The sequence below is a fragment of the Sander vitreus genome, chromosome 8, assembly GCF_031162955.1.
Source record: "Sander vitreus isolate 19-12246 chromosome 8, sanVit1, whole genome shotgun sequence".
NCBI classification, from domain to species: Eukaryota; Metazoa; Chordata; class Actinopteri; order Perciformes; family Percidae; genus Sander; species Sander vitreus.
This window is the reverse complement of record NC_135862.1, coordinates 16,906,041-16,930,889: the sequence shown is the minus strand read 5'-3', so window position 1 is coordinate 16,930,889 and position 24,849 is coordinate 16,906,041. Positions and strand designations below refer to the sequence as shown.

Genomic DNA, 24,849 nt, shown 5'->3' with positions numbered 1-24,849 from the left:
GGGTTCAAAATTAACTTTTTCGTCCACCAGCCAAATGGCAAGTGAATGTTCGAATTTTACCAGCTATTCAGTAGATTACCATTGTTTCTTTGGCTGGTAAGTGAAGCAAAGTTACCAGCCACTTGCATATTTTACCAGCATTTGGCTGGTGGATGGTCAGATGCTCTGATCAGCTGTAGGCCAGAACATGTTTTGTGCTTGTGTAAAGATAGATTCAGTTCATTCTAGTAATTTGACAAAGAAAATAACATAACTTAATATTTATTTAAAATCATTTACTGTCCCTAATGTTTAATCAAACTTTAATCCTTGTACACAAACACACACATTTACACGTACAAACTTTTGAGTGAAATGAAGAAGTTTATATAGCTAGAGGCAAATGCCATAGAGGATGTACACTGGCTTAACAAATAACAAATAAATAGGTAAGAAAACTTGGTAGAAAAACTAAGTGAAATTGCAAACAGGCAAAACACAATCTTTTTAGCGTAATGAAAGACAGCCTTTGTTCCCTCATCAGTGGGGATACGGACGTATATACAGGTTTCTCAGCACTTCCTCACTGAACTGGTAGGTTAGCTTCTTCTTTACTTTTTTAATCTCTCCAGATTTACCGTAGTTCCTCAGAGCTCGAGCCATTTTTTGGTAGGTCATTTTTTTGCGGTTTCCCTTCTGAGTACCCCAATGGCTGGCCAAAACCTCTTTGTGTTTTGTGGAGAACTGAAAGATGCCCTTGGCCTGGTCCAGCCACCAGATACTGTCACTCATGTCACCGTTTCTTAGCAAATCCAGGAGGAACTGGTACAAGCGGATTTTTTTCTTGTTGCCTGGATTGGAAAATATGAGACTCGTTCATTTAGTCTAGCAGTTATCAGTTTTCCCTATGTATGTATATGACTTTCGGTACATTAGGATTTGATATTGGTATAATTTGCATTGGAAAACTCACTATTATCTTTCCTGAAGGAGGAATGGTTGTGGTCTTCGAGTTCATCCTCCCCTTCTGATACCTCGAGTGGGGGACTGATTCCTCTTTGTTCCTCTTCTGAGTAGTAATGTCCAGGCGAGGCAGAGGGCTGGTACGGGTAGCACAGGGATGGGTTGTAATGTGGGATCTTTAGGAGACATTTAAAGCACGTCATGGTTCAAGTTTACACAGAGGAGTGATAAAGCTGCATTTTTATTTTGTTTTGCAGTTCTTCACTGTCTGACATTTTGGCTTAAACACTGTCATTGTACTAAAAGAGGAAGTAACAGCCAAAATAGAATTCAATGCTCTACAAAAACACGTGATGTAGATGACATTTCAGTGAAAATATCCCCAACTGTCCACATAATGTACTGTATTTGTAGAGATGGAAGGGCTTCTCTTTTTTTTTTTTTTAGATTTCCATATTGTGTTGGTATTATGGTGGCAACAATACATTTGGTCCGAAGAATCCATTCTGTTTATTCAGTTCTGGAGCATGTAATCCACATTATGTATATTAACAGCAACAATGTTGTTAATCAATTGTCATTCAAGCAAAAGTCCCCCAAAATCCTTGGTTCCAGCTTCTTAATTGTGAATGTTAGCTGATTTTCTTTGTCTTCTATGATAGTAAACTGAATGTCTTTTGGTTTTAGACTGTTGGTTGGATAAATCCAGCAGTCTTTTGATTGACTCAACTTTGGCTCTGGAAAGGGCATTTTGCACATTTTTCTGACATTTAATGGCCACAATTAATATTCATTCATGGCAACCCTTGTTAACAATTTAATTTGCAATCATTTTCACTTTAAAAGGGAACATACTGTGTTAAATAAGTACCTACACTTAACAATGAACAAAACCCTAGTTATTCTTTGTGCTTTAGCTCCTGTTCTAGGGTTTATATAGACTTGACTGCTGTGGATAAATGCCTTTTCACTCTGGGGAAATACAGTGATAATATGACTTATGTAAATCACATAATGTAGTAATACTTGACATAATGCTTTTGCGTCAGTGCAAAAAACATACTACTGTATGCTAGTAAAACGATTACATTCTGGTGTTAGATTTAGGGAGCTTTTTCCTGCTGAACATTTCCTTATCAATATGCTTTTATAACAGTATTTCAAGTCACATATGTGTAGATTATGTCTTCACACTATAGCCATCACTAATCTCTACACATACTTACTTGTGATGACACAGAGAGAGGTCCGAGTGGTGGGTCCAGGTGAAGGGGCAGAGACTCACTGCTGAAGCGGTATGGCTGAACCAGTTGAGGAGACACAGGCTGAAGCTCGATGAGGTGACTCACCGGAGAATTCTCAAAGTCCGTCGGCTGGACGCGCTCCGTGTGGAAGGTCCATCTGTGGTCTGAAAAGTGACAGAAGGTAAGGCACTCTGTTGTGTAGTGATTTGTGCTCTTTTCAACTGTGAAATCTTCTCACCTTCATAAATCTCCCCCACATTGAGGTAAGGGTACAGCTCTGCAGGTGGTCGATAAGTCTGTGGTTCATTTGGAATGATTTCCTCTGACGCCTTTGAAGGGGAAAAATTTGATTTAGTCACAGAGAAAGTAAAAGTTTGAGTCTCTTTGTCCTGACAAAATGAAGTCAAATATGACCATCAGTTGTTACACTAGAATCACTTTTATTTATATATTCAATTTCATCTTCATTGCTTCTATTAGAACATAAAGACAGGAAAATGAATATTATAAAGTAACAGACCAGGTAGGTCAAATACATAAGGTTTACTGTATGTTAAGGGTTACTTTCCCAATTTTCACAGCAAAAAAAAATCCACAGCCTTAAAACACAAACAAAACTCCCAAAGGTAAGTCTTCTTCTCTGATATATTAATCAATAAATGCAATTCTAAGCCCCACCTTTTAACCTTTTTTTAGAAAAAGATATGAAAACACAGAATAAACCATAAAATATTCTCTCAATGTCACAAACAACGACGAGACATGAAACATTAAAGCAGCAGCACTTACAGATGATATGACATATCTATCCATCATGTAAACAAGGCAGCATGAGAATCTTTGTTCTTGAAGCTTCTGATGAATGTTAACTTTTTCTTCTTGCTTCACTAAAACACACAACGTCCCTGAGCACTGACTTCACCAGACAAATGGGAACTGAAAGTGAGAAACAAGCTGGACCCTATGCAGCCTGCGTTCATATCACCCAATTGTCAAATCCATATGATCAGCTAGTTCCTGTTGGCCGAGTGTCATGTACAGCATGAGCCAATCGTGTTAACATGCATTTTCCTGCTTATAAGAGGTATAATTGTACAAAGATTCATAATGACACCTGTTTTTTTGAGAGTAGATTATAAGCAGTTACAGCATATCTATAATTATTCATAATATGTTTTATATGGTCCAGAGAAGTTATGTTTTCCCTAAACCCTACACCAACTTAGAGGCATGTATACATCCTCTAAAGATATTTGTGCAAACAGTCCCACTGTTGAAATAGACATTATTTGTTATCACATATTCAATGGCGTGCCCTTGTATGCCTCAACTTCCCCCCTTGTCAGTTCAAGTGCTGCAATGATGTGACATAAAAAAAAAACTAAACAAAATGACATTGTTATTCATTTAACACAAATCAGGCTTGCCTACACAAATATGATTTACTTGTTGTCTTACTATCAATCACAACAAATCCCCCTTACAATTAACACATGAAGGGATTTTTTTAAGAGTTAGGCTACTGCACACAGGAGCCGAAACCAAAAATTAAGTTTGGAATCAAGCCTGTTCCTCTTTTAGTTTGGCATCATGGTTTCAATTGAGGAAGTATTGACCATGAGAATGAAACCATTAAAAACATGACTGAAATGTCCAGAGCCACTGACTTGTTTGTGTTGTAATATTCCTGCTAGACATTATTAGTTTAAAACCAATACTTGAATCCTAATATGATGCTTTTTAACTGTGGTTAAACAGCCACTTTTTGCCATTTAAAAAAGAAAGAAATGTATGAATTTGTATGACTTATCTCAAAACTATACAGTGAACCAAATGGTATTCCACTGTTTTGCTATGTTTGGCCCTGTGGGGATGGAAAGTTACCAGAGGCAATATGTGGGATGTGATGAAACTGTTTCCTGTAGGCCTACACCAGACAGAGAAAATGAGGCCCTCTGTGGGGTTAAATATGGCCTGTCTTTCGGTGTTTCATAACTGAACATTTAGACAACAGCAGCAAGTTGATACAAAATATAAAAACCGGAGGGAGGGTACTTCCTCTAGGACTGTGTCCAACTTCGGCCATCATTTCAGATCATGATCTACTGTAAGTGCAGGCCTGGGGCTTGGTGTGCTTTCAAATATTTGCTCTGTCTCCATCTACTGGAAAGAAATGTTGGACTGGTTAGTATCTAGGCTAGACTGAGTTCAGAGGCAGAGAGGAGACAACCAAAATAGCTCATCGAGGCCCAAATGTATGTATCCCCCGCCTCGGAATTTGGCTTATTTCGGCAGTGGTTGACACGTCTAAGAAATTTGAGCTTTGGGGATTTATCTGCATTTCAGATTTCCATGAATTGTTGAATTTCCTCCTCAGTCCCAAATACTGACAGCAGCAGCCAGGAGCGGAGTCCTGGTGTCCCGCGGAATTATCACGGCACTGAGGCGAAATACGCATGGAACATGGCTGCTATGAGGACTTTAACCGCGGCAGGTCTCTTTTTGGCATTTTGCGCTTTGGGACTGATAGCAGTAGCGATCAGCACTGACAACTGGTACGAGACTGACGCGAGGAGGCACCGGGAACGCTGCAAGAATTATTCAAACAAAAGAAACGACCCCGGCTACATTTACATCTCCAACAACAACCTTCCACTTCGCATGTTGCCAAAGGAGAGAAATGTGGAGAGGAGCGACGAAATGCTGTTTCGGTCTAAGCGGCACTTCTTGCCTCCTGCCCCGGCAATGGAGTCCCTTTGCAGTCGGCAATTCAACTCCACCATCACCGGACTGTGGAAAAAGTGCCACCGAGGGGGATTTGACTTGGAGATAGAGGATTTGATCTTTAAAGGTTTGGTTTTGTGGGATTATATCGTATGCTATAATGTGTTTGTGACATGTGTGTCGTTGTGTGTGAGGCACTATCAGTAAATACTTAATGCACGAATGCGCTATCCAAGGTGCTGATGCTGCGCACAGACCCTCAAGGCCTACGCAGTAGCCTACAGCGGAGGACAGTTACAATCGACGTGCTGTGTTGTTTTCCAAGACAAAAGGGCAAGCTGTAGTAACAGAAGCCTCGAGATGCCTACAATGGTGCGAGTGGGTGGTGGTGGAAGTGGGTTGGGTGATTTGTTTTGGGAGGGGGTGGCAGCAGAGAGCCTTGTGATATCCTCTTCATCTGATCTCAGTGAGTATGTGACATCCTCTTTTTGTTGTTTACATCCACAGGATTGGTTCCGCGCTGCACACCAATAAAATACTACTACTCATCATCAGCGCTGCCCAGAAATCTGCCAATCAATCTGACAAAGACAATAAGGCAGGACGAGTGGCACGCGCTCCGTGAGTTCCCAAAACGCCTTTTCATAATCTGATGAATACATTTAGAAAAACTTGCCAGCGCCCCAACAAACACGGTCATTTATCTTGTGTGCTTTGCAGACCTCCAGAGGATGACTGCCAGTTTTGTAGGCATGGCCATATCCATCATCCTGTTCGGTTGGATCATAGGCGTGCTGGGCTGCTGCAAGGAGCATGATCTAATGCAGTATGTGGCTGGACTTCTCTTCCTCATGGGAGGTAAGATTAAAGAGCACTGCCCTGAATCACCACAGAGGGGCAGTAAGGTCTTTGTTAATGAGAGAGTAGTGAAATGATGCATCAGAGGAGATGGAAATGGGTTGCTGTTGTTTCTGACTTTTTTTTCTTTCTCTCTGGCAGGGACATGCTGCATTATCTCCCTCTGCACATGTGTGGCTGGGATCAACTTTGAACTGTCTCGCTATCCTCGCTACATGTTTGGAATACCAGAGGACATTAGTCACGGTTATGGCTGGTCCATGTTTTGTGCTTGGGGTGGACTGGGCCTGACGTTGCTGGCTGGCTTCCTGTGTACACTTGCTCCTTCCCTCTACCCTCCACACACACCTGTGGTGCACAAGCCCAGGCAGGAGAATGGCTGTGTGTGACAGGCGGCCACACATCTAACAGACACCTGTCTAAACCTTGACACAGTGATGAGCCCTGCTGCACAGACAGTTACTGTATACCCAGGGACTCAGAGCAGAGAGAGCCTTCACACAGCTTGGCACAGAGAAAGCACAGGACATTGGCTCTCGCTCACATGAAGATGAAAAAGAGGCGACATTTGGCATAGACGATTTCAGTTCCTCTGGTGCTTTTGGTTCCGTCCCTCTTCATGAATGAACTGTTCAGTGTTAATTGCTTGCTCTTCAAGAGGAAAATAGTTATACACATTTTTTTTTTCCTGTAAAATCTGCTAGTTTAAGGAGAAAAAAGAGAAAAAGAAACACTGGCAGACGATCAACAGCACAACTTTTAAATCTGTATTTATGATCAAACTATGGATGTGAACCGTCACATTTCAAAGGGCAACTGTGTGTCATTATGTACCCATTCAAAACAAGATATGTACATGTACTTTTTGAATTGTATGCAGATGCATTTGTGTTTATTCAAGGAAAAATATGAGCATTAAGACCATACTATGTTTGAGGGAAATGTTTTGTTGTTCTTAAGGTCTTACCCCCATCAAAATATTTTTGAAAAATAAAACAGCCTTGCAAAACTATTATTTCTTCCCATGTAACACACTGAACAGACCTCATATAAACTTCTTTGTGGTCATCTTTTCTCTTGCATTATGACATGAGTCCACTGGTATGTCAGCAGACAGAGGTCTGCTAATGGGGTCAAAACTTCAACAGCATGATTTCTTAAACAGCAGCTGTTTTATTTCTGTTAGTGTTACAAGGAGTCTGTTTTATTCAACAACTTCTGAACACTTAAATGTGCAAATGTCAGCGAGTCAGTGACCAAAACTTGGCAACAAAACTGATGAAAAACAAACAATTGAACAATAAAATAGAACAGAAAAAAGTGAAGTAATTGTCTGCTGTGCATTACAGTGAAAGAAAAGCTCCTTTAATAAACATTAGTTATGAAATAAGAAATTGTTGTTAATCCCGATAACAACATAAACTCTCTGACAAATTTGTATTATGATTGAATACCTTTTTTTCTTCCATTGACAATATGCATTCCAGAGACTGTTAGCTGTAATTACTTTTCCACATTTATTAGAAATGAAATCTTTCTGACCTCTAATAATAATATCTCATTTTCTTTGGTTTCTCTGCTATTTAGCATCTCCTCTTTAATTGTGTTGCTCAGATTATATGTATTATCTTCATGGAGTTATTATGTGCAGCTGCCGCTTTGAAGGAAACCCCAGTTGTTGGTTAAAATCATATTGGCCACTGGAGACTTGTAAGTAAATAATCATACATTCATGATAGAATAAATGATGTGCTGTGTATCATAAATGCAGAGAATTATCTGCATGTTGTGACAAGTTGAAAGATGATTTATTTGACATTTTGAAATTAAACCACTATATTCTTGTTTTAGCACTATGCAGCAGTGATCCCTTTTTGCCTACTGCTCCTGAATTACTTGTACAAACTGCAGAGGGGGAAGAAGTAATTCTTTACTTAAGTAAAGTATCAATACCACCCTAAATGAAATTTTCCTAATTTGATATTTTAAATAAAAGTAAATATTTGGATTAACATATCAAAACTCATCGTAAAGAATGGTTTTGCAGTGTTGCATTGCACTTAACTGGGAACAGTGACACAGAACACCTGCACCATGTGTTTAATGAGGAGAAAATCCTCTATGTCCTATATAGCATAAAAAAGGAATTTAATATAGTAGGCCGTCTACTTTCTTCACATACTAATGGCTTATTTAAAGTCTAACTGCGTTTATGAGCTCAGTCAATGTTTTGCATGCGACCATACTAACTACAGCTGTCAGATAAATGTAGTGGAAAAGTAAAAAGTACTTATTTACCCTGAAATAGATAAACATGTAAAAATGGCCAGTGCTTCAAAAGTAAACATGAGGGTATTGTTTGAGAAAATATAGACTGCCCCAGCAGTGATGGAAAGTAACTAAGTACATTTACTTAAGTATTGTCCTTAAGTACAGTTTTTATTTCCATTTTCTGCTAATCTGTACTTCTACTCACTACATTTTGGAGGCAACTATTTTCACTCTGCCACATGTATCTGATAACTTCAGGTACTAGTTACTTTATGGATCATTATGGAAATTATAATCAACTAATGAATTAAGATATATTATAAATGAAGCTACCTGGCAGTATTTAAAGCTCCAGTTTTACCAGCTGCATCATTAACGTGATGTAGACGTTAATGCAAGATGAGTAGGAAGCTACACGCACACCACTTGCTTTGTCTCCTTTGTGGTGCAGGGAATTAATTCCAGGGAAGATCCATTTCAAAAAGAAAGAAAATTCCCACACACACTTGTTACCTCTGCATTTTGTTTATTTGGTACACATTAATGCATACATAATTAAAATCCAATAATATAATATATATTATTCTGAAATGGGTCATCTTATATGAATACTTTTTCTTTTGGTACTCTGAGTATATTTTGATGCTAATACTTATGTTTTTTTACTTAAGTAAAATTTTGAATGCAGGACTTTCACTTGAGTAAAAAATCGGAGTACTTCTCCACCACTGTCTGAGTAAATATATAGAGCAGTTAAACAAACTAACTTCAACTCAAGGTCCTCTTCCTCCTTTTCAGCAGGCTTTCATCCATATCCCACGGTCCTTGTCAGAGAATGGACTTTGGTCAGTGGGAGTTTTCTCAGTTGTAATGGAATTAGTGCACTGAAATGCATTTGAAAGCTCCTGAAAAAGCTAGGCTACCACATTTTGACCTGCTGATGAGGACCATGATAAGATGTGGTTAAAGTTTGTGGTTAAAATGATTGATTTGAGTCAAAAAAAGACATGAAGTAAGACGGCTGGGTTGTTTATGAGAGGTTTAGGTAGCTGCTCTAAATTTTACTCACAGTGGAAATTTTAACCAAATCTTTTAATCAAATTTGTGAGCTCTGTGCAGTGCCCCTGGAAATTAAGAGCCATACAGACATATTGGGTTTCTCTGCACATGGAGACCTTGCAGCTCAGGGTATTTTGTTGGCTTGCACTGTGCTGAGCTACAGAGAGCTGTTTTAAAAAGGGGTCCCTCAGGGGAAGCTGGACTGTGAGGAAAACCAGACAGAGGAAATCACACCCAGTTGCGCCCATGGCAGCCCATCTGACTTCCTCACATCTGCACAGACATGATCTCTGTAAAAGTGGGCACGCTTATGGCAGTTACTTTGTGGTTGTTGCAGACTGGCTGGAACAAGAGAGTTTTAAACAGTAGTTAAAGAGAGAAAATACACAGATTTCTACCAAAGGCATTCAAAATATTAAATGCACTGCAAATTGTGGAGGAGGTAGAGTTAATGCCTCTCAAGAATTCAAAACAACTTTCCTCCCATAAACAGCGTGTCTGAAATACGATATTGTATGTTGACACAGCAGAAGAGCAAGAAAGAATATTTCTTTAGAGCTTTAAACACGCTGTGTGTCATTTATGAGTCTATTTTTAGTCAAAATGACATCATCCAAAGCCAGTCAGATTTTCAACACAATGACATTTCATATAAACAACACATTTTACAGATCATAACAGACAAAAGAGCAGACGATGAAGACAGTGGCTGCCTTCTGACAAACATGCTTCATATTCGAGTAAATGACTTCCAGATGGAAGTGGGAGGCAAAGACAGATTTTAAATGCCAATTAACCAGGGCCACTTTGACAGGACAGTCGAGACTGGCACTTGTACTGCCAACAACAAACATGGTGATGTAAAGACATGACAGCCGAAAACCTTGTTCAAAGTAAACCTCAAGCTTCAAAGGATGGAGAGTTTTTTTTTTTTTTTTAAATACATCACCGTATAGCAGTTTGTGTATATGCAGGAGAAAATTTATGAATATGCAACATGAAATACTTTTGACATCAAAATTCTTAATTGTCAAAGACACTGAAACATAGTGTCTTGCTTAAAAGGGGGAAATTAAGATATGAGATGAATAATAAGCATTTATTTGATCAGTTATAACCTACATATGTATAAACAACATAATTTAAACCACACAGACAAAAATGTATAGGTATAATATTGATTCAGAGGCTGATACTCTGACACTTGGAGGGCTTTTATTTTCATACTCTGGTGGCACAGAGGGCTCTGTGCAGATATAATTTATGTTCACATTTACTTTGGAATGTCTTGATGTTTGTGTTAAAGCTCCTTTTAATGACATGTCCAAAGAATGGGGATAGCCAAACGTCAGAGATATTAATTCAAAAGCCACAACTTTCCAGTTGTTTGTTGAACTGGAGGGTCACACACACACACGTACGTCCGTACACGCACACGCGCGCGCATGCGCACACACACACACACACACACACACACACACACACACACACACACACACACACAGCTTTCAATAACCACACTATGAGCCAACATTAAGATACTCTGTCTTCAGGCGGTTCAGTCTGGTACCATGACTGCGAATGATGAGAGACAGCAGCTCGTGTTTATTTTTCAGTCCCAGAGAGATGTCTGTAGTTTCCCTCAGAGCTCCCCGGATGTCACTCACTTGCTTCATTACATAGCCGTTCAGCTGTTGCTCCTCCCTTAGCTCAGTTTCTTGACTTTGTTTAAATTTCACCTCCAGCTCCAGCAGAGACTTGTCCACGTTAGAAAACGCTTCGCCGATCTGGGAGACCTCCCGCTGGAGGAACTTTCCGTAGCTGTCCTCTCCGTCCAGGTCGTGCGCCACAGTCCGTCCGATGCCCTCTAGCAGCCGAGCCGCGTCCTCCGCCTGCAGCGTGGTGATGATGAAGTCGTCCCTCACCACGGAGTCCCTCTCTTCAGAGGCCCCACATGGATACACATCCGAGAATTTAAACAGCATCTGGCAGTCCTCGGGGTCTTCAGTCTCCTCGTAATCCCCATCCGGGACAAAGAAGTGATGGAAAGTGCCATTGGAGATCTCCGGTTGGAGGGGCCCGGTGTAGACTGCCGAGCAAAATGGCAAAGATGTGACTATGATGAGCAGCAGCGGGACAGGATCCATCATGCACCCTCTCTCTCTCTCTTTGGCGAACAGCATCTGCACTGGCAGCCGGACCCAGCACACAGTTTTCATCCCGACTCATGTTACACAGATCCCCGTCACCTAAAAGGCGCAGACCGCCTGTTTAAAGCTACAGTAGGAGGGCCCCTGGTGGCCCCTGATACTCCAACCACACTTCCTAACAAAAGTCACACAGAACAGTTAACTAATTAAAGCTTAATACTGTTGGGCTGTTTCTTATTGCCCTATATTATTTATATTTGAGCAGAAATTGTGTGTAGGTGTTAATTATTTTTTTAACGTGTTTTATTACTTAATTATTTTTAAGCATGATTCATAAAACATAAATCGATAAGTATAGGCTCGTAAGTGCAAAATTATTTTGTCTTTCTCATTCAATTGCATTTTAAAACAGACCGTGTGCGATGTAGATTTTACAGCATTAGGAGATACCTTACAAATTTAGGCCTATTGTTATTTATAATCCTTATATTAAAGGTCCAATATGTAATATATTTACTATAATAAATCCAAAAATGACCCCAATATGTCATCAGATATTAAGGAAACATGCTAAGTTGAAATACTATCTTTTCTGACATCATTGCTAATGCCAGTATTTTCTCCTTTTGAAATTTCCGGAATTTCTGTTTGTGTTTTGGCCTGTGTGTTGTTATCAACTGCCCAGTCTGACAGCCAGGCTACTAGATATACCTGTAAAAACGTAAACCCAGCACGCTACAGCTGTAACGTTAGCTGTACAGTACAGCCATGAAAGCAGCAAACAAACGAACAGGATCAACGGAGATAGATTCTACATGACATTAAAAAAACGGCATGTTTCTAACAGTAGCGTGACCAGAGACGTAACAAAGCCCGGGTAAATATTGGCGATGTATTTGAAAGATGGAGACAGTTTAGAGCCCAAAAGGACGCTGAGGAGCTTCAGGCTAATTTATCACAGTTACAAGGGATGGGTATTTTATGTAATTTAAACATTAGTGTACTCACATTGAATTATATAGCTAGAGTACCCGAGTTGGTTACTCGCAAAAACAATTGAGACACAGCCAGTAAAGTGATCCCGACTGGTCCTGGCTAACGCCGCCATGCTAACCCTGCTAACGTTACCGGAGAACCAGGTAAGCAACCCATGGCTGTTTACAACATGTACAATGGTAAGTTATTTTAAGCCAAGAGAGGGAGGCTGTGAAACGGGAGGAGAGGACCCTGAGTTTGCAGTGTGTTAAGCAATTGTTGCCGTAATTCTAAGCCAATAAAGTGTGTTCAGTCCGGTGGAATAGGACGGCAAGGTAGTGGTATTTTTAGTGGTTCCTATCGTAATTCTAAGCCGAGGAAGTGGGCCTGTCTGGCGTGTGGAGAGGACGGCGAGGTTGTCGGGTTTTTAGCGGGTCCTACCGTAATTCTAAGCCCAAAAAGTGTGTCTGTCAGTATGGGCTTTTATGACAGTCAATATAGCCATCATCTAACGTTAGCTACTCCGCTGTCTAACATTGTTGAATGCTGCGGTCTCAGCCTGGCAACCAACGTGAACTTCGAGTTTGGGCAGGAGGGGGCGGGGGAGACGACTCTCTCCAGTGTTTTGAATTTGTACTGCAGTAACTATTTTAAACACTAGCTGTCAGTAGTACATATTGGACCTTTAAGGTCTTACACGTAGAATGAAAAAGCTACATTTATATCGAAACTGTTGCTCGCTGTCAGATCAGATAGCTCAGTGTGCTAGAATGTTGTTTTCAAGACCTTCAAGAACTCATAAGGTTTCAAACCTTATGAGTAGCTGTTCATTTTTCAGTTAGTCAGTTAGCTTCAAACATGGCTCACCAAGATAAGGTGCTAAAGATCAAAAAGAAATCTGGAGGTTTCATTCCTTTTAAAAGAGCAGTGAATAAAAGGTTTTTGCATTTAAAATTAAGAAGCCAAATACACATTGAAACAGTAGCACAGGGTATCAGATCAGGTGGCTCAGTGTGTAAATTGCTGTTTGTAAGAGCTCAATAGTTGTGGGATCAAAACTTATGAGTAGCTTTTAGTTTTGTTACAACAATTTCACTTTTCATTATGAGGACACATTAGACTCATAACCCCCCCTCCCCCCACCTCCCCCAACACGTGGCAACATAAGAGAGTATTTAACTTAAACCATGTTGTTCCACATACTATACTATGACTTTTTATGACTGTTTATCGACATGTTATACTATGACTTTCTTCAACATACTATGACTTTCTTCAACATACTATGACTTTTTTCGGGACTTTTTTCAACATACTATACTATTTCTTTTTTGGGATTTCTACTATGACTTTTTTCTGGACTTTTTTTGGGACTTTTTCGACATACAGTTTTATACTATGACTTTTTAATGACTTATTTCGACATCCTATACTGTGACTTTTTAATGACTATTTTCGACATACTATCTAACTATTCTATAAAAAATATGACATGTTATACTATGATTTTTTTATTACTTTGTCAACATACTATACTATGACTTTTTTCGACATATGACTTTTTTTGACTTTTCGATATACTATACTCCGACTTTTTTGTGTCTTTTGTTTGAGTTTTTTTCTTCTTTTTTGACGTATTATATTAAGACTTTTTATGACATGCTACACTATGACTTTTTGCCGGTGTAAACAACAAATGACAGAATGAACATGTTAATTAACAGCTTCAGGAATTGCTCACCAAGTTGAGGTGTTGACTCAGTAGATAATCAATGATCAAATGAAGTTAGGAGGTTGAAGGTTCAATCCTTTTAAAACACATGTCAGTCATTTAGCAGTGATTTGTGCATATTATCAGGAGCTCAATTGGCATATTCAATTACCAGAAATGTCACCTTCTGTCTCTTATCTATGTCAGTCACTACAAACACAACATATTTATATCTTCATATTTTCATATCAGTAACTTTTACCAATAAATGCAGTGAATTTGAAGAGTGGAGCTCTTAGTTGATGCATTTCTAGTGGTTCCCAGTCTGTGGGAGTGTAGTTAGAGTTAGTTACTCTGATTACTTCACTCAGGTGATTACATTACTGCACGGGAGGGGGAGTCCCCTGGGCTACAATCCCCTCTACTGCACATCCTGTCTTGGGTAATTACATCATCCCAGGGTGGTCTCAGATATAGCTCTCAGCATGTTAGCTAAACTCACACGAACTGGAAACATATGGCAAGCTGTAAACACAGGACTGGTTATGGCTTGGTTTGTCCTCTGTTTGATCCATCCATTCATGTCCAAACAGTGTTTGGAGCAGCAGGTGTGGGGTGGGGGGAGAGAAGATATATATACATAAAGAAAAATACGTTTTGGGAATAGCGTATGAAACATCTGAAAATTAAGTGATATTTGTAGTGTTTAATATTTGAGTTGTTTCTTGAACAGTTCTGACTTGAGAGTCATAGCAGACGCCTCAGACAGCAGCAGAGGGATAAAGGCAGGATTTACCTTGTCAATAGGCAGGATACAGGTCTGCAACTGGTAAGCAGTCAGCAGGAAAACAAAACCAAGAGATCGTGCCGGCAGAAGTCCAAAAACTTGCTGGGATCAAAGACTCAACACACAGGAAGGTAGATACAAGAAAACAAAGCTGGAACACTTGAGGCACAATCTGTCAGGAAACAAGTGCTAAAGGGACGATACAGATATGTTCTGGGAGCTGATGAAGGAATTGGGGGCAGGTGTTCAGGTGGGTGTGGAGGTCAGATGATGGAGGAAATAGGCCTTTTTCCATAGACAGTATATAAGAATGGACCAACAGATCCCGCTGCTCTGGACGGAGACCAGTGAAGGCCATTAGAAGCACTTTTCCGGTGATGGCTGAGCGTTACTGCGCAGCCTCCAACTGAGAGAGACGACGTAAATGTGACGTGAGCAACCTGTCTGAAAGTTGTAAATCTTCTGGTAGCTGTGCCAAGAGAAATCTCAATCATTCCGAATATTGCAGAGACGGAGAGTGTAGGTATATGTATAGATAACATAGGCACAGGCTAATTATTGCTAACTAAAATGCTAGTTAACATTAGTAATTACACTTAAACAGCTAATGTGAGACGAAACTGCCTGCACGCTTCTCCTGTACTATACGGTAATTCCTCTACTATGCGACAGTAAGTCACGTGGTTATGACACAATCGTTAGCCTATTTTTACAAAAACGTCTGCTACGGAGCCATAACGTGAGGTACAAGGTAATGGAGCCTTTTATACATTGTCGTGTTTCTTTAGAAATAAACAATGGACAAATAGAGTCTTTAAACGCTTCAGATGTAAAGTTATTCGCTGTCAAAGTGGCGCCAAAATGAATGGAAGTGATGGCTTATTAGCATCAAAATGGCGCCATAGGAGGTTCGCGGTACGAGGAGAAGCTTACCCCCTTGCCTTTTTCAGAGCAGACATTTTAAATGTCACAGCAGGAAAAGCACATGTGTAATTCATACGTTAACAATGGCTCTGTTTCATTTCACTGTATCAGTGAGACAGCATAAACAGTGGTAGTGGCCTGAAACTATGAGCTAAATGGAATGCAGCCTGTATTAATATTATTGACGACACTGTCAAAATGTCTGACAGAAAAAAGGCCTATATGGCAATTTTTTTAATTACAGGAGACTGCAAACAGGGTGATTAATCAGATGCAGATCATTGTGGAGATGAAATATCTGGTTCTTCATGTTTACCAGCTCACTAACTTTGTTTAACACACAACACTAGTGTACAGTGGGTTATATAGAGCTTTTTCGCTTAGAACAGCTGCCTGCTATGGCTGGATATGACCCTGATTAGAGCAGCAAGACTAAACTAAAACAGTAAAGTTGTGGGTCAGACAACCCAAACAATGAGCTGAGAGATGTGTTAAGTGAAAATTCTCTGTGGTTTTGTCACTATAAATAACCCCTTCACATCACACACGTCAGTTGACCGATTGTTAATATAAGAATATTGATTATTCAATCTTCAGGACTCTACATTTGACATAGACACAGTTTGCCCCTTCTATTGAATTTATCTTTGAAGTTTTAATCACGACCCAACAGTAGTTCATGAGAGATTTTAAATAGGTCACCAAGGGGTCAAAAAGTAAAAAACAAAAAAAGTCAGTGCCATGGCATCTGTAGAAGTTGTATCACTGCACCACCACATAGTGAAGTATTAACATTCAGTATGAAGTTTGGAAATATTTTGCAATTGCACTTTAGAACAACTGTGGGGAAAGATGTTTTGTATTTAACTTCAGCTTTTACTTTGAGTTACCAGACTTGAGCTTTATGTTTGTTTGAAAAATACTGTTATACTGCTAAACACACTGTTGAATAAAGGATACAAGCAAAGACAGCTTGAAGCTTTCCGGCATGCAGCCTTTCCATGTTTCTTCTTCAGTAACACACCTGAATAAATACAGCGTCTCTCAACATAAACACAGATAGAGTAAACTGAGCAGCTCGCCAAAGCAGAGCGGCCGGGTCACTACAGGGCAAAGCTGTCTGAAAGCAGATGTAGCAACAGATGTGACAACAAATAATAATTTATCAAAGTTGGGAGGGATGTTCTTGTTGATCCTCTACTGTGTGTGTGTGTGTGTGTGTGTGTGTGTGTGTGTGTGTGTGTGTGTGTGTGTGTGTGTGTGTGTGTGTGTGTGTGTGTGTGTGTGTGTACACAGAGGCCTGAAGGCTGCAGTTTGGACAGATGCCTTTCACGTGGTGGTAATGTGTTTCCTCTCCTCACAGTGCTGATCTGAAGGAGCAGGAGGGTCGAGGGCCTGCAGGCTGTGTGGGAGGCTGCAGAGATAGGCAGCAGAGTCACAGTCTCACAGTAAACCTTAATGTTCCAACATCATTTCAGACACTTTTTTACTCAGTAACAGTGAAGCGTGGTTAAAACAAGGTTCTAGAGGAATCTACCTCTCACTAATCAACAATCAATTTAAGAAAGCACCCAGAGAGCACAAACATCTGCACAATCTTAATTGTATAATTAATTAATCATAACCTTTGGAAAACCTTTGCTTTTGTGTCAGTTTTGTCAAATGGCAACATTTCTATGCAAGGAACTCCCATGGAATATTTAAACAAGCAAATATACTCTGTGCCAAATTTGGTAAAGATGGATAACATTTTGAGGAGATATAGTAAAAAATGCTCAATTTGAAACAAAGGAATAATTTTAGGTAGAAAGAGAATAAATCCAAGGAAAAATGGTTCAGGACTAAAGAGCTAAACCTAAATCTGTATGGCTGTGGGCAAATTAGTAGTACTTTTTCTCTCTCTCTTCCTACACACACAAACCACAGCTGAATGATGACGCTTTCAGAAGCCCACACACTCACCATTGTTTAAAAGCAATAAGGTCACAAATGTAGAGTGGGAGCTTTACAAATGGATCCACTGGAAATCAACCCACTGAAGATTACAGGTGTTAATTCAAAAGTGCAAATGAAAGTGGATGTTTTCATCATGTCCCTGCTTTTAAATGGAACAATGTTGACAAATTACTCTCTCTGCTCTCGTCTTTGACACCAACTCTGAGAGACAACGTGTGTGTTGGTCCCTCTCCTGTGGAGGAACGTCTACAGTATTTCAATCAGCCCATAATCCAGAGACACAGCTCCTTCCAGGCTTAGACACTGACTGTACTATATGGATATATGCGAAATTGTCTTCACATAGTGTCAGAAATATGACATAATGTGTTTAACACTTATAGAGAGCAGTTCAGTGTTTGTTCCTCGCTTTTCAGGATTTAGTCTCAGGATTTAGTCCCTCCTTACTCTGCTCATCACACTGTTTGTTGTTTGCAGTGGTGTAGTCTAATGTAAGTCTAATGTAATGTTTAGCGGGTATACTGACTATATAAATATATGGACCAGAATGGGCATATCAAAGTGGGGCATCTGGGTGTCCTCCCCCAGGGAAACTTTGAGCGTCAAAGACTTAATTTCCTGCATTCTGATACACTTTAATGCACCAATTTACGGTGGAAATACCTTTATTTAGCCTATCGAAAGAAAACACATATGACAATTCAAAATATTTCAATATATAATAATATATAATAATAAAAGTATGTTGTTATATGTCGTCATTGTGCATTTTTAAGTGGGTAGATGGAAATCCTGGAGCTTTCTTAGTGGGTATACTGCGTATACCTGCGTATCACGTAGACTACACCACTGGTTGTTTGTATGTTGTCTGCTCTAAAGATATATTCTTCCTGTGCAAAAAGTGCAGCATTTTCAATGCCTGTTGACATTAATAAGTGTTTTTTAGTGGATTTCTGCAAGATGTGTCATTTAAGGTGAGGATGTTGATGACCAAACAAACCCGTTAACAATTCATTGTCACACTCAGCACTGTGTCCTTACAATCCCTAATTTTTCCTATAATATCAATTCAAAGATAAGCCAGAAGACATATACTATTCATGACACTAATACTACTACAGCTAAAAACAACAGCAATGACCCCCTCTAAAACGAGATGCTTCATCTCAAGGGGTTATCCTCTTAACAGTAAATTTCAAATGATGGTGATGGTCATTACAGTGTTATTAGTAGATCATTTTTTGTGTTAATTAGTCTCCCATTGCCAGACTTATCGCCACAGCGCTCTGAAGTAAGGTCTGGCTACACCACACATACATCCCGAAATAACCAAGCAGGCCTGCCTTATTCCAAAATTCAAACTTTTGTCAAAACTTGCCATTTTTAGCGTGCAACATTAGCATGCTAGCTTGAAGGTTGTTCTTGTGAAGGGGCAAAGCCGAACATCCGGCGCTGTCCAGCTTGTCATGTGTATCCTGGCAATGTATTTCTGTTGATCCAGACAATCAATTAAACTCATTCAAGTTGTTTCCTTAAACCTTTGTACAGGTGTCATTTCCTTATGGCTGTCTGATTTGATGTACCTATGTTTTCCTTGTGTTCTTATGTCTTCTATTTATCATATTCCAATTTATTGTAAAGCACTGTGATTTTTATCTGTGAAAAGTGCTATTTAAATAAACTTTACGACCTTCCAGCTCTGTAAAGTAATTCAAGGCTGCTGCTTCTCAGTGACAATTCAATTAAATTTTATTTATAGTATCGAATCACAACAAGAGTTATCTCAGGACACTTTACAGATAGAGTAGGTCTAGACCACACTATAATTTACAAAGACCCAACAATTCCAGTAATTCCCCCAAGAGCAAGCATTTAGTGCGACAGTGGCGAGGAAAAACTCCCTTTTAGGGAGAAACCTCGGACAGACCCAGGCTCTTGGTAGGAGGTGTCTGATGGTGCCGGTTGAGGGTGAACAGTGGCAATAATAGTCACAATAAAGATAATGGAACAATGAATAGAAATAGTATTGTAGTAGTTGATGGCATAGCAGGACACTGCAAGGCATAGCAGAACATAGCAGGGCGTAACAGGGCGTAGCAGGACGTAGCAGGGCGTAGCAGGGCGTAACAGGGCGCGGAGCAGGACCACTGGGACAGCTGCAACCATGATTTAGGTGCCACCCTAATCCAAGGAAACATGCTGGGCGAAAAAAATACGTAAGGACTCCGGGGAATAAGCTCCCCAGAGCTAGGTTAGTAACAAGCATTTCTGGGACATGGATGCACACAGATGGAAAGAGAGAGGAGAGAGAAGCTCAGTGTGTCAAAGGAAGCATAATTACTCAGGTCAACTCATCTGTCACTGCTGTTACTCATACTTCATATCTGAATCTCACCCCTTTTTCACTCAACTATGCATTAACCACCATGCCTGCTGAACTATCTTTACCAGCTGCTCTGCAAAATGCATTATATAATTTATTATATTATTTTTAAAATATTTGTATTGCTTGAAATGGCTTGGTTCTTAAAAATGTCTATTTGGTAAGCGATTATCTTAAAATTCCTAGATTTACCTACATCAACACTTTATGATTTAAACAATAACCTGTTGGTGTAGGATTTGTGCGTTTTCCTGCTCTGTTTAGTTTAAACAAGGCTTTCAAGTGTGCTGTCAGTTCATGCTTAAAACTCATCTTGGTCAGCACTCAATAAGAGAAGCCAGTAAACACTCAGATCAAATGCATTGATGAGACATACGCCATCCTGTGAACAGAGATACATTTTTGACTTGGCAGGAGTCTACAGACAAACAAGCAGCTCTGTGAGGCTTTACTTAGGCTCAGCGGTGCTTTGAGCTAAATGCTAACGTCAGTGCCAACATGCTGATGTTTAGCAGTAATGTTTACCATGTTTACTATCTTAGTTTAGTGTGTTAACATGCTACTAATATGAATATGTTTGCAGGTATTTGGTCGTATTGGACAACTTAAAATGTCGATGGTGGTACTAAATGGAAAAGTTAAGGGGTCAGCTAAATTATTTGTATTTAATTCGGTGGTGAAGGTCTGAGACCGAAACGTTGTATTTTTCTAAATAAATTATTGCTTGTGTAATGGTCAGTGTGCGGGACTCTTCTCTAAGCTTTTGATCTGCTACTTTTGATCATATCTTACGCACCTGCCCGACAAAAGAGGTGTGCAAAAAAGATTTCTAACATATTTAATTCGGCGGAAAACATTAATATCTACAAATTGTCATGACAATATATCCAATAGTTGTCAAAACATTTCACTCAGAACATCACGTCAGCTTGGTGGCTAGAGGAAAGGTCAGTGGGTTCATCCTCTGGGGACCATAAAATTAACTGCTCAAATAAATTCAGTGGAACTGATAAAAGATTCAATTCAATACAGGTTGTGGAGTAGTGAACGTCTCCCTCTATAATGTTGGAAGCAATTTTTTGCTCCCAGCTAGCTGCTGATTTGTGGATGCCAGTTTTGTGACTTCTTTGTCCCCTTGGTCATCCTTGGCTCCCTGTCCTGTTTACACCTCCTTGGATTTATGGCCACAGTCTCAGCAGTCCCACTGATTACCTTCCTAACCTGCACTGTAAATCTTTGCTATATGAATAACATCAGTCAGTTGGAGGTGCTCTAATGTCTGCAGTCTATACACGAGGGAGAGTGGTTAACATAACTGATATAAAAAACTGTGGTTGTAATTATGTCTGGAAAACTGCTCTGCTCAAAATGTGAATAACGCTGCTCCTTTTATTGGTGGACAGTCCTACAGGATTACCTTTGGCACCCTGCAGAAAGCCCCCAACTGCTGCTGCTATGTGCAACTGAGCTGGAGAATACATTTCATGTTGAACCAGAGCATCTTTCTTTTTGTGAGGAGCAGGTACTGTATGTGGCTGTTCAATCATTAAAGGTACCCTGTGGATTTTTTGAAAACTTGAAGAATGATGGAGCGATGTTTTTAATTGTTGGTCCCCGTTTAGTTTGTTCCTGTTCCTACAGTACGTCTCAAAAAGAGAGAGACAGTATAATGTATCAGTTATGGTGGCCCTTCTTCTGCAGAACAAGAACTTTTGATACTTTGTGTAGATTTGCTGATAATAGGCCCCATTCTGTGGGGCTTTTGAATGCAGGCCTTTTACTTGTAGTGAAGTATTTTTACATTGTTGTAATGTTACTTTTACTTAAGGAAAGGGTTTGAGTAGGCTTCTTTTTTTACCACTGTAGGATGATAGGTGGCAGCTTGCTGTGATGCTGCAGGTTTTAGGTTTTATTTATTCCCTCTTGTCTGTAATTTGAAGGTGCGTGGTACTGGAAGTTTTCCAGTACCACGCAACAGCTACCTCCCTTTATATGGGATGGCATCACTACAAGATAGAAATATATTTTCGTAATAGGCCCCATCAGTGGCTTTTTAGGGCAGTATGTTGGTCAAAGAGGTGAAAGGAAATATCTTGGTGTGAGCATTCAGCAAACAGGAAATAATTAAAGTATCAAACCTTTGTCATCAGAGCTCAAAGTAAACCATTTTGTGTTTCTTCTGGAGTATTTAGATTTCATGACATGAGTGAAAAAAGAAGTTAGAAGTGAAGGCTGAGCAGCAGTGGCAGTAAACAGTCATAACGTAGTGGGGAAATCCTACATTTCTCAAATAGTGGGTTTGTGATAGAAACACGTTGTATGAACTCTCTTTGGCAAGAATATTTGTGGTTTGTGATAATAGCAGGGGGGGAAAAAGAAAACAATCTCTGCTCTCCGCTGTGCTCTGGTTTGTTCCATCAGCAGATTTAGTTAAACTTGGACAGTCATGAAGATGATATCAGCCCGGCCCAGAGGCTTTGTCTGTTGTTTATGTCATAACAGTAACACAAATGAAGAGAGCAGATTTAATTTAAAAGATACAATCCATGATTTATTACAGAAAAGAGTGATATCCAAATTATTTTATTATGTATAAATTATGTTTTTACATGTAAACAAGAACAAAGTAAACAATATTATTGATACACTTCATGTCACGTATGATACCACCCTACTGTACATTTAAATTTAACATCACTGTGCTTCCACATCAAGTACATGACTTGTTCAAGCACAATCCTATTAGGAGGCATAGCATGGAACAGAAAGCTTAATCCCTCCCTAGACTGCTATCTTTGCAGAGATGTGCAAGGTCATGCCATTATTACTTATTATGCAATACCCATATTGTGCTATCGCCAACAGCAGAAGGCATGAAGGCATTCTTTCCACCAATGTGCAGCATTTGTGTTAGTGAGAAGGTCAACCAAAGCTCTCAGAAAGGAGAAGATAACAGAAAAAAGATTAGTGGCTGGTTAAGTCAAACATCCAAGGCCAAATTCATTCATGAAATTGGTTAAACACGTCAGCTGTTAGAGGGTAAACATAATTTTAATTCCCATTGAGTGTTCAAAGAGCAATCTGAGGTCAGATTATATAAATAAGTCTGGAGTCCAAGCTTTTATTTAGAAAATACTCTTTACAATTTAAAATTCTGCCACATCAAGAAACATTATGTCTTGTCCAGGCCTCCAAAAAGGATCAACACCGAAAAAGGGAGGTGATATGTTTAAGACGCTGTTAACAACTTTACAGAAGTTAGGTCTGCTCAAAGCAGACGTTAGGTCATGCATACTTTACAGTACAAATGTACCAGTACGTTTACATCTGCGTCTGTTCAACTCAAGGATAACAACATGCATAGATTTCAAATGTTCACATAGCAGGGAAGCTATCCTGAAAACCTGGACTAGTTTTCTAAGTATTGGAATGATATTTAAAAATTATGAAATAAATCATTATGATCAATTGATTGAACACTGTGAAAGCATCATTACTTCTTACCAACGACCTGCATCATATGTCTTCATTTTGAACTGTGTGATTTCTGATCTGCTCTAATATACTTCTGTGATTATGCAAAGAAAAGTGAAACGTGCTTTTAACTGAGTGTGCACTATAGTCATGCAGATGCACTGCAGTGCAAAAATATATGTCTTAAAAAGCAGGACACCTTTAATTGCATCTTAGAAAATATAAAACATTCAGAAGACACCTGAGAAATGTGGACATTACTTTGTTTATCTAAGGATGAAAACAGGTGAACTCATACTGACAGCACAAAATAAAAAGTATAAAAACATTACGTACATCATAAAATGTATATACAGAGAACAGCAAAATAAATCAGTTTTAAATAATGTACAATTCTTGTAAAATGAGAAATAAGTTTCAGTGTTGTGCAATGCATTCAGGGAAGTTATATTCTTTATCTTCAGTTGTTAGATTCATGTTTACTAAATCCTAATAACCATCATATGATCAACATGACCTGTACTGAAGCTCTTGGGCCAACGTTAAAGTTCTCATCACCTAGAACAGAGATCTTCAACAATTTTTTAAGGTTTTTTAAAACTTAAAAAGTCTTAACATGAATCCAACATATCAAATATAAATCCCCACCATTTATTGGCCTATGGGTAAGGTAGTCACTAAGGCCATCCACAGATTATAGAATTAATCCTAAGGATTCACTGTGCCACATGTATGTTTAACAATAAAACATGATTTATGAAATCCTGCCAACCCTTATTAGGATATTTTAATAGCTTAGTATTCTATGGACTAAAAAGGTATGTATAAAGGCTTTAGGCTGCCCTACACGTTATTGTAGGCCCAGTTAATTTTATACATGTAGTAGGGGGTCCCTGCTCCGTCTCTCTTTCAGTTAAGGGGTCCTTGGCTTAAAAAACGTTGAAGACCCCTGACCTAGAAAATAGAAACCCCCTCATTAATACTGTTCACTTCACAACTCTCTATCTCAACATGAATGAATCAGGAAATAGTTATGATTCAGACTCAGCTTCACAGATGGATGCGTCGTTCATGCTGCCCGTTTCCTGAGTTCCCAGACACATGCTGCTCCATGACATCAGAACTGACCACAATAAAAGGTCATGGCTATGGCATTTAAAAAAAACTACTGATTTCTCAGTTTCACATCAGTAAAGGCCAGGAAGCAGTCAAAACTGCATCTGACCGTGTGCTTAGCAAAGGACTAGAACTGAAGTATGTTGGTGTACTATGTGAGCGAGAAACAGTGGTTGGATGTTTTTTGCAAGCTGAACATCCAAGCCACAGGTATGTCTAAGTAATCCAAGTTTCAACCACGCTTCAGGGCTTCCAACAACAAATGAAAAACAGGC

At 39.4% G+C, this 24,849-nt stretch overlaps 3 protein-coding genes across 3 annotated transcripts; 1 reads left to right on the top strand and 2 right to left on the bottom strand.

Moving 5' to 3' along the window:
* Positions 1-245: 245 nt before the first annotated feature.
* On the bottom strand, positions 246-3,186 carry spi1a (Spi-1 proto-oncogene a). The gene is made up of 5 exons (XM_078257197.1): positions 2,976-3,186; positions 2,425-2,515; positions 2,169-2,350; positions 953-1,118; positions 246-830 (listed from the first exon to the last, which is right to left on the bottom strand). The coding sequence occupies exons 1-5, from the start codon at positions 3,000-3,002 to the stop codon at positions 520-522; spliced, it is 777 nt and encodes a 258-aa protein (XP_078113323.1). The 5' UTR covers positions 3,003-3,186; the 3' UTR covers positions 246-519.
* A 1,009-nt stretch (positions 3,187-4,195) lies between these two features.
* On the top strand, positions 4,196-7,616 carry tmem276a (transmembrane protein 276a). The gene is made up of 5 exons (XM_078257196.1): positions 4,196-4,441; positions 4,564-5,037; positions 5,418-5,531; positions 5,631-5,768; positions 5,910-7,616. Exons 2-5 carry the CDS (start codon positions 4,650-4,652, stop codon positions 6,155-6,157), a joined length of 888 nt encoding a protein of 295 aa, XP_078113322.1. The 5' UTR covers positions 4,196-4,441; positions 4,564-4,649; the 3' UTR covers positions 6,158-7,616.
* Positions 7,617-8,531: 915 nt separating this feature from the next.
* On the bottom strand, positions 8,532-11,388 carry fibina (fin bud initiation factor a). The gene has a single exon (XM_078257200.1). It carries the CDS (start codon positions 11,315-11,317, stop codon positions 10,619-10,621), a length of 699 nt encoding a protein of 232 aa, XP_078113326.1. The 5' UTR covers positions 11,318-11,388; the 3' UTR covers positions 8,532-10,618.
* Between the last annotated feature and the right edge of the window lie 13,461 nt (positions 11,389-24,849).

What these genes read in the sequence shown, in the direction of transcription:
- tmem276a (XM_078257196.1), top strand. Translation starts at nt 4,650, where the DNA reads ATGGCTGCTATGAGGACTTTAACCGCGGCAGGTCTCTTTTTGGCATTT. An exon ending in AGAGGATTTGATCTTTAAAG is followed by an intron (nt 5,038 to 5,417) that starts GTTTGGTTTTGT and finishes TTACATCCACAG; the next exon opens with GATTGGTTCCGCGCTGCACA. An exon ending in GGACGAGTGGCACGCGCTCC is followed by an intron (nt 5,532 to 5,630) that starts GTGAGTTCCCAA and finishes TGTGCTTTGCAG; the next exon opens with ACCTCCAGAGGATGACTGCC.
- fibina (XM_078257200.1), bottom strand. Translation starts at nt 11,317, where the DNA reads ATGAAAACTGTGTGCTGGGTCCGGCTGCCAGTGCAGATGCTGTTCGCC.
- spi1a (XM_078257197.1), bottom strand. Translation starts at nt 3,002, where the DNA reads ATGATGGATAGATATGTCATATCATCT. An exon ending in ATAGATATGTCATATCATCT is followed by an intron (nt 2,516 to 2,975) that starts GTAAGTGCTGCT and finishes TCCCCTTCAAAG; the next exon opens with GCGTCAGAGGAAATCATTCC. An exon ending in TGTGGGGGAGATTTATGAAG is followed by an intron (nt 2,351 to 2,424) that starts GTGAGAAGATTT and finishes GTCACTTTTCAG; the next exon opens with ACCACAGATGGACCTTCCAC.